The sequence below is a fragment of the Meleagris gallopavo genome, chromosome 1 (assembly GCF_000146605.3).
Source record: "Meleagris gallopavo isolate NT-WF06-2002-E0010 breed Aviagen turkey brand Nicholas breeding stock chromosome 1, Turkey_5.1, whole genome shotgun sequence".
Taxonomy (NCBI): domain Eukaryota; kingdom Metazoa; phylum Chordata; class Aves; order Galliformes; family Phasianidae; genus Meleagris; species Meleagris gallopavo.
The window spans coordinates 82,669,051-82,679,255 of NC_015011.2; the positions used below are offsets into that span (position 1 = coordinate 82,669,051).

The 10,205-nt window shown below is 38.5% G+C and overlaps 2 protein-coding genes across 2 annotated transcripts in view; one reads left to right on the top strand and one right to left on the bottom strand.

Moving 5' to 3' along the window:
* Nucleotides 1–4,503, bottom strand: part of CMSS1 (cms1 ribosomal small subunit homolog) — a 67,735-nt gene extending 63,232 nt beyond the window's left edge. The window contains exon 1 of the mRNA XM_010720067.2: nt 4,476–4,503. Within this exon, the coding sequence (XP_010718369.1) occupies nt 4,476–4,488 (13 nt within the window). The 5' untranslated portion in view covers nt 4,489–4,503. The remainder of the gene's footprint in view (nt 1–4,475) is intronic.
* The window catches only part of FILIP1L (filamin A interacting protein 1 like), a 198,623-nt gene that overhangs the window by 34,607 nt on the left and 153,811 nt on the right, over nt 1–10,205 (top strand). The window lies entirely within an intron of this gene.

The window sequence follows — 10,205 nt, forward strand, 5'->3', positions numbered from 1 at the left end:
AGAGCCTTTTCACTGAAGACAGAAGTAAAGAAGGCATTCAGTATCTCTGCCTTCTCAGCATCCCCCATTACCAGAACCCCCCCTCACTTAGTAAGGGGCCCACATTCTCTCTAGTTTTCCTTTTGCTGTTAACATACTTGAAGAAGCCTTTTTTATTATCCTTTATCACTTTAGCCAGATTCAATTCCAGGCGGGCTTTAGCCTTCCTCGTTGCATCCCTGCAGGCCCTGACTACATTCCTATATTCTTCCCAAGTGGTCAGACCCTTTTTCCACATTTCATGGACCTTCTTCTTTCCTTTGAGCTTGCGCATGAGCTCCTTGCTCATCCACACGGGTCAAATCATTTATGACGTGGATGCTGGTTGCATGCCTCCATGACTACCTGAAAGACGTGTTCAATCTGCGAGGGCTTCTAGAAACTCAAAGATTAAAGAACTAAAGAAAGACAAATTTGATGAACATTTTCCCTCATCACTGACTAATTCTGATGAAAGGCCAGAACTGGCTTAAGCCAACTCTTCATTTGATAGGCAACTGAAAAAAAAACAGCCAGACAAGACTGTAATCCAAGCAAACTAACTGTATGTAAAGTCAGACTAACGCATGCATATGCCATATTATTTCTTGAGGATGAATAACTAGATTTTCACAAGAAATAGGCACAGGTTGAAGGAGTGATTCTGTGAGTGGGTGGCACTGTCATTAGCTCAGCCCTGACTCTGCTTTCCTGATATTGTAATTTAATGCAGCAGAGAGTACCAGAAGACATGGTCTTGATAATCTGAAACCCAGATAGCCATCAGTTAAACAAGAGATGACTGTATAATATAACAAGGAGTTAACCCATTAAACAAGACATTATAGAGCTCTCTCCTGAAGGACTGCTCAATTGCAAATAAAACTATCCTTGAAATTCAGTTTCCTGATGGAAAGATCTTGTAGCAAATGTCACAAGAGCACAATGAGATCACAAAATTATAGGGGTTGGAAGGGACCTCTGGAGATCACTTAGTTTAACCTCTGTGCTACAGCAGATTCCCTAGAGTAGGTTGCACAGGAAAGCATCCAGCCAGATCTTGAATATTTCCAGAGAAGTAAACTCCACAACCTCTCTGGACAGCCTGTTCCAGTGCTCTGTCATCCTCAAAGTAAAATAAGGAGGCCTTCATACATAGCCACTGAGTCAAATGGGATCTCAGATGTTACTAATTTAATAGTACACTTGTAATGACAGGCTTCAAACTGACCCTGTTCCAGAGGTCAGAGCTCATAGATTCCATACAATCCATCACCAAAACACTGCAAAAGCAGCAGCCAAATTTAGCATCAGCACCTGATATTATTAAACAGATGGACCTGTACTAGAGCATTCTCATACAGGAGCTTACACAAAACCTTCAAAAAAAAAAAAAATACACACTATCATTACACAGTCCACTCACGTGACCTCAACAAGTGACCATGAGTGAAGTCATCTTGTATGGTATTAGAATTAATGCTGGAGATTCAATACTTTAAAATAGCACTTTTTCCTAAATTAAGGACAAAAGTCCTGCCTCCTCCTTCATGGTGTTTTGCAGGGTAACTTCTGTTGCCAAAGACATAAAATTCAAGACTTGGACACTAGTGTCATTAAAAGATAAGAACTTGTCCATCCTCTCCCATTACTAGTTTGCCCAAATTCCAAACTAAACTGTTCTGCTACTCCAGATTTCCATCTTGATTTGGTGACATCTTAGTAAGTATCTAAATTTTCTCCATGCAGAATTTTCTTCTGTCTTCTTTCTTACTGAATAGTCAAAAAGTTTTTCAAAGGGATGAAAATTAAAGCTAGAAACTTGTTTTGAAAGATTCTCCTTTAAGGAAGAGATAGGAAAAAAAAAAGAGTCAAGAAGCAAAGAAACTGCTTTTGTTCTTAACTTAAAAAAAAGAAAAAAAAAAAGGGTCATCCACTCTATCAAGATTTTAAAATTCAAAGGAAAGTAACCATGATTAATAGATGCTTTTACAAGAGTGGTGATGAATAAAAACTAGCCACGGGGCAAATTCTAACAAGCTAAACTGGCTAATGATCAAGCAAATGGGTGGTTGCACGCAGCTGCAAAATAAGCTGCATGTGTTATTTTAACAATATTTGGAATTCATAGACTTTTTTTTGAATCTTTCTGCAAATAATTGCTACAAGCACATCCATCAGGAGATGGAAGTTGTGTTCTATCTAATTCTGCTATTGGAGTATTCTGGATTCTGATTACAGCTCTATGTGGAATAGCCAAAACATAACGGGGTACAGGGAGGATGAAAAGTACGTTAGTGGCTTAAAGAACACAATGGGATATCATCGCTTAACTGTCGATGCTCAGAAATGTCAGTTTGGTCACTTTACCTTCTTCCACTGCTTTAATATTAATACTACTAACTCAAGCTCCAGTTGCTCACCTGCCATTATACAAAACTTAGAAACGTACATGAATGCCAGTCTACCATCTCTCATTAGGAAATTTTTACCCTTTATCTGCCTTTGGTTCCTCCCCTAACATACTATAAGAAGTCCTGTGCAATCTTCATATATTCTTGCCCTGCATGCCAATGTGTGTCCCAAGGACCTTGGCAGCAAACCCTTTCTGTCTAAGATGTGCTCTGGCATGAACTCATCTGGATGGAGTTTACACTTAGGGCAGCCCTGGGGAGGGCCCAGACCAGATGTCCCTTCCTTGGAGTCTTTAGTTTGGGCTTTTGCCTGACATTGTGCTCCTCTGGGCTTGTGGAGCTGGGCCTCTGGTAGACTGATGGCTCCTGTTCTGCTGGCCTGGGAGGACCTGGGGCAACATACTCATTAGGATTCCCCATTTGCCTTTGTGCTCACATAATCTAAGATGTTCCTTGTGCAAGAGTGACCTGACAACCAAAACTCCCTCCTAGCTTTATTTCCCTTTTCAATATATTTTCTTTTATAATTGGAAAACATCTGCTCTTCCTATTGAGCATTTGGTATAATTTAGAGGAAGAACGAAAGGCATTTGTATCAGAAACACAAACAGAGAAACCAGGATCAGACCAAACAACCCTCACAGAAAGCATGAAAATAAATTTTCAAAAAACGGACTTTCTGAATTCCAACATCCTTCTTTTTTAGAGGACAATGCATCAGGCATTTTTCTGCAGTCACCAACTTTTAGTTTATTAATGGTTGAAGAATTTAACATTTAATTTAATGCTTACTCACTCTTCCTATCTCCAGCCTGGCCCAAGCAATGCTTCATGAGCTAAATTTGACACAAGGGAACATTTCAACTGATCCAACACATCACTTCAAGAGAAGACAAGACAGACATTGGCCCTTCTGGTCAATGTGGGTACATAAGGCTGAATGAGGCCTGTACACAGCAGCCTGATGAAATTTTGGGGACCAACTCTTTCCAAGCATGGGGAAAAAATATTTATGCAATCTTTCTTTTGCCAGATGTGAATCAGGGAGCTCAACTGAGCTGATGTTACTATTTCTTTAAAGTTAAAGAGCCAAAACATCTTTCAATCTGATGCTCTTATGACTTCTACCATTTCTGCTTTAAAAAAAAAATATATATATATATACACCACACAATTCTAAATGCCAGCAAATAATTTCATTAGGAATAAGCAAAGCACTGTGTTTAAAGTATAGTTTAGAAGACAGGATTTGGACATTCAGGGATAACGAGAGTCCTATGTATGCAAACAACAGCATTATTCTGCATTAGGCCTCACAGGTCCCAGGTACTCTGATGACTGGTTTATGTGCACGTCTGTGCTTCACCTTGCTTGCCTAGGACTCCTGGACGAAGGCAGCCCTAAGTGCCCTCAGACAATTTGCAGTTTTTTCACTTTGTTTCTTAAATGGGAAATGTACATACTCTTTGTTGACAGCATATAGTCTTCCTCTTTCACAAGCGGAGACTGTTTAAAGCATACTCCCTGAAGAAGTGAATTAACTGGAAAGTTTCTGGATTTCTGTATCACTTAATATAACAGTCTGTCACTTAAAAAAAAAAAAAAATAACACCAGCCAAAAAAAAAAAGGGGGGGGGGAGGGGGTGAATGAAAAGCAGAACAATAAGATTTTTAAAAACAATAACAAACAAACAAAAAAAATCAACATACTGATTACTGGAAAGTCCATTTCATAGTTAGGAAACAGCAGTGATGCAGACAAATTTCAAAGTTTCAAAGTAATAAAGAAGTGCAGGAAATCAACACAAGAAAGCTGTTATGAAAGCCTTCTGCAGCAGGAATAAACACCAAATACTAAAAAACAAAAACACACAAAAAAACCAAAAAAAAACTAGAGATGGTCCAAGAACACATGTTCATAACAAATACAAGAATCGGCTTATAAACAGCACATGAATTAAGAACAAAACAATGGCAATAGTCTTCAGATTATATCTGCAATGGGAAATGGGTCACCCAATAAAATAATGCTAACAAACCCACCTGCCACAGCCATGACCAAGATGAGTTGATTCTTACTCACTTTTGTCAACTTGGTATGCTCAAGTGTCATTCAACAGTCAGAAAAACAGTCTAGAGTTTAGAAACGAATGTTTTGTACCTACATAGGGAAAAATAGTCTCTTCATCTCATGGTAACATACAAAAAAGAAACAAGCCATGAGAACATACCAACATGAAGAGGCATGACACAAATCACTAGCTCCTTCTTCCTTAAATAGCCTCACTTGGCAAAGTTTAAAGAAGTTATTGCAGAGTTCTCTGCCTGTGCAAATACCAAAGGATGACTTCAGGTTAGGAGGGTTAAGGAAACAGTTGAGAGTAGCAGTTTCATTTGTAACTACTTTTAACTCAGAGGCCCCTAAATATTTTCCAGCAAGTACAAACTTTAAAGTAAACAGAGGGGTGAGTTTTTTCTGTCCCTTCAACTCACCTTTTAGGTTTAATTGTAGATATCTCATATAAAGGACAGTTGATTGCTGCCACCTTCTATCCAACCTCTGTGTTTGTCATCGCTGAAACTCAAAAACATGATTTCTTATATTCTGCATTCTGCAATGGCACATAATACTTCTGCATTTTTCTTATATCCACTGACAAAAACTTGATGTTCTATAAGACTGCTAACCCAGCAACAGCTATGACTGCTTTGGTAGTTGTGGACTTCTCTATTCATCGTTTCCTTCAGAGCTGTGGCTTTAGAGAGCTACCAGCAACTCTTAGGGATGCTACTTCAGACAGAAAGAAAAAAAGACAGACAGACAGACAGAAAAGCAGGAAAAAGCAACATTGAAAGTCCTACTTTAAAAGATTGCTATAAAATTCTTGCTTCCTTCAATACTATCCTATATCTGAATTCTGCATGTAGAATGAGACTGGGTTTCTTCCTGAAACCCCTCAACAAACATACAGTTTCTTCTGTGGTAAACAGACTAACATCAGACAGTAAAACTATATTCTCATTGAATTTAGGTATAGGTCTCATTAAAATTATGGGTATGCATAGCTAAGGAAAGCTGAAATTCAACACTGGTGTCAGTGTGTCTCAGGCCACTCCACAAATGATTAGAAACTCCAATAAACTCCCAATTGTGAAATTCAGTTGAAATACTTTTCAGGGTTCCCAGAAGTTACTTCTATTGTAGCAAAAAGTAAAACTAAACTATTAAGTTACTTGATTTGAATTGGCATGATGAAAATCTCACTATAGGGGGAAAAGACTGAAATGGTTGATTTTGGCTGCGGTTGCTGCTGCTGTTGTTTTGCTCAACTTTATTTTAAGAAAAGCTGCATTTTTTAACAGTGACTAAGTTCAGTAATGAATTATAGCTAATAACTTGTATAAGTAATATATGTTAGTTTCCCCATCACCTGAAGCCTTTAAATCAATATGGGACACCTCCTTAGAAGATAAGCTGTAGCTCAGCCAAGCTTATTGAGTTGTATAAAGAAATGCTAGATTAGGCTCCATGGTTTATGTTTATATAAGATTGCAAACATGACATAATGTCTCTAACTGTAAGTATCTACTAATCTATAAAATATCCAAAAATACAAAGCTTTAGGAGATACAAACTCTCATGGATGCAAGCAAGCATGGGCATGTAAAACAGACATACGGCTAATGAGAAATAATAAACCAGAAACTTCAATAAGGGCAACTTCGGTGAGGTATGCAAAACATGCAATCAGTATCATGCTACAAACGCAGTGCTGAAAATAAAACCTCACATCTTATAAGAGCTCAAACACATCTACAGAACATATCTGTCTTGCCAGTGCCATGGCAACGGTAAGAATAAACACACACACTGACATCAAAGACAAGCAACTTCATCCAATTAAGTAATATTGCTTATAAAAGGAACAAGCAAGAGCTGGCTGACCACATATCCATAAAAGTTGAGAATGTTTTCTGCTTCCAGAGTGTTCTAATGTCTTCATCAGAAGAAAAAAAGGAGAAAAAAAAAAAGAAAGAAGAAAAACAAAGTGTTTGTCCCTTGTTTTACAGTCCCCGAGAGCACAAAATTAACAAGCTCAACAGATGCACACCTCAGGAACTTTTCCAAATCCAACCTGTCTCATTTCCACCCACCTTAGAATTGATAACCCTAACACAGACTCCCTTACCTAGGCCCTGATCCCACAGGCTGAGCTAACCCTCACACAAGCATCCGGCTCCTTGCCCTCACCCTGGAGACGACCTGCTCATACAAATCAGCTGACAAATTCAAAATGAAACAGCTAAATCTGCCTGGTCAGGGATTACCTTGCATTTCACCACTGTCTGCCTGCTGAACAGCCTTTACAGTACTGTGACTCACTGCTTCAATTCTATGAAATGCAATGAATTTGTAAGAAATACTATGAACCGTTAGGTAGACCTGTAAGAACAGATTTACAAGGCTGATTCAGTACTGCTTCCTAAAGAAGTAAGCTTTGCATTGTATGTTTTACAGTGCTCTGTCAGACATTGTCCCTTATCATTCACTGTTGGCCAGTTCCAAAAGGGAGAGGGAAGTCCTGAAGACACTAAATTTACTAAAAATCTGGTGAGAAGTCACAGCAGACTGAAAGATTATAATCAGAGCACGTATAGAAGAAAAAAATGGGCAAACTCTGTTATTACACATCCTGTCTGGCAATACAACACCATCATTGCTTCTGGTTAGATGCAACGGCCTGGTGGAATGTTTGGCAGGGAGCACAGTGAAGCTTGGGTCACTGTGGAAATATAATTAACCAAGCAGAAAAGGAAACAAATCAGTAGGAAACTAACTATTATTATTATTATTATTATTATAATATTGTCAGCCAACAAACAACTTCGATTTACTCACTTAACCATAGTATCATTTTCTATTACAAATTACACTGTATGTATGTTCACAAGTTTTCTACAGCTGAGCAAAAAAACTAGAATAGAAAAACCCATCCAGAATGATGTATTACTTACAATTTCCTACAATAAATCTAACTGTCACAGAAGTAACCTTACTCATGAACTGCATCAGAAATTTAATTATTAACTAGCAAGCAAATGTTAGAGAATTTTTCCCTTTTAAAAAAGTTTCACACTGTGGAACTTTGAGAAGCTGACAACCGTGTACCCCACATCTTCACTGTGACTAATAAGTATGGTTTAAAAAAATTTCAGAATTTTGTGAAAACAAGGTTAACATAGAAACTTACGCAGCTTATTGACCCACTGAAACCAATTCAAAAATAACTGCTATGCACACATTCATTCCCAATAAAGTAAACCTGTAAGCCACCAATTGGGAAGAAAAATAGGCAAAGGAATAGACTTTTGTATTTAATAACCAGTAACAATTGAGACTGCTATTGCCTACCTTGCTCACAAACTTTTAAAACGCTGTCCATTTGAATGTCTGAAATACCTTGTTTCTCATGACTACTCAATACTGTTCTCCGGACTAAGGGTCCCAGTAACTGCTGCCATTTGAAGCATCCAGAACATTACTTGCATATGTATTATAAAAACAGCACTTGCAGTAGGAGTAAAGCTTTTAAAGTTTGGGGGAAATAACCATGGGGTTTTCCTCTTTTGAGAGCTTAAAGTTTTATGAGTGAACCTAAAGGACTGCCAGACTTCTGAAGTGACAACGCATTACGAAAAAATTTCCTATGTGCTTTGCAAATTTGAAGTCAGCCACATTTCACAACTGACATCAGGTTTTTAATATCAGCTCTAATGAAATATAATTCTCCAATGACATAGCTGTGAAGTACAGCATTTTCATTTCACTAGCTGGCGGAGAAGTTTTGGCCTTATTATTATTATTACTTATGTAGAGCCAGAAATGTTCTAGGATCCGCACAGACACATATGAAGACAAGGCCTCTTCCTTGTATCTGATGTAAACACTGAGACCACAGGGCATTGGCATTCAGCTTAACAGAAGGGGTCAGATTCATTTTCACACAGCTGCTATGGCCAAGTCGCATACTAGGACACAAGAATATGAACACAATGTAAGGGAATAGTCTGCCTTCATCTTCTCTCCAGTTTCAATTTCACTAATCTCATTGGGTGGGATTGAATAGTTTTTAGTTTGGGAGAGTTCTATTGTTTGTTTTTGTGGGTTCTTTTTTTTTTTTTTAAATAAACAAAGTATCTACAGTAAGTAAAGAAATTCCAGCCATCAGCAATACCCTGAGGGAAATAGAGGGCAAGCTGGGAACTAAAAATTATTAACGCTGTTTTTAAATCTGGTTCTTGTTTAGGTCATATTTTATTATGTTAAAGGAAAGAATAAGATATTTATTTTGAAAGCGCAGGTACATGCACAGCTTGTGACAGTTTAATTGCAGTCAGTACAAATCAGAATGCTCCCATTTGCAGATAAATGAATTATGTAACTGCACAGCTCTCCTCCTTTCTGAAGCCCCAGCAATGAAAGGAGTAGGAATAAGAGGGGAGGAAAAAAAAAAAGGCTTGGCAGACTGCAAGAGGAGAAGGAATCTTGCTTTTTCAGATATCCCAGGACAGTTGGTAGGAACACCTGCCATGGGCACTTCTTTCTGAATTTGATTTGGAGGAATCAGCAACGAGCAATATTCACCTCCATATCCTGCTCAATGCATATGGTTGTTCAGGACACCAGTGGTGTTACTCTAGGAAAGAAAAATGCCTCACCCCAACTTCTCCTAAAATATTTAAAGGCTCTGGAGATGTCACAGAGATCCGACTCCCATATGGAATCCCATGCATGTAGAAACAGCTCCAGCACAAGTGGGTATTTGAAAGGTGTCTCTCACAGTCAGGTACAAAGTGACAAACCTAGGCCTGACCTGACAAAATGTACGTATGAAGAAGAAAAGGATAATCAATCTTCTTGCCAAGCACAAAGCAAGAGAGCCACTGCTGCTAAAAATGAAAGCAGTATGTCCAAATGACAATTGTGAGTAGAAAGCAGCAGGCTGTATCACCTCCACCATGAGGCTGATTCATGCACACACAGGGTGGGAGAAGGAACAAGAACCAGTACATGGTGCATAAAGTTTAGAGAAGGAGGAAAAAAGCCTCCTAAAATCACATGGGACAGATGTCTGGCAAGAATTAACATCAAATCTCATCGAGGGGCATTAGCCTACTGTGTAGCTCTTGTGGTAACACCTTGTTTGATTCACAACACATAAAAGTAATAGTTCAGTAGTAATTCCCCTTTGGGCTGGAATCTGATCTCAAGTTAACTCAGGAATCATGACCTTTTTTTGTGCATTTCAGAAATCCTCAAGGAATTTTGAACATGGGCCTGCAGTGCCTGAACTGCAGTCTACACACAATTGGAATTCTTAGTGAATTGACAACTGCACATCAGCTCCATTTGAGGCTATAGCAAAAAGGTGAAGAGACTGTATTTACTTTTGCTAGTCAGAAAGTTGAATAAAGAGGGGAAAGGCTGCGTAAAACATTACGCTACAGCGTGCACTGGTGGTGGCTGTTTGTGTCAGTGCTGCAGTTCATCTCCAAAAAAATAGCTGTGGAGAATGAAGTAAGTGTTTTTCTTCAGTTCCTCTAGATTGCTAACAAACATTAGACTCATCTCCTATGTTGATGGAATACTGTATAATCAATGGATATACAGATGGTATATAGTCAATAGATACACAGAGAGTGTGTGTGTGTGTGTGTGTGTGTGTGTGTCCAGGAGCTTGGCTAATATAATTTATATTGGAGTAATGAGAG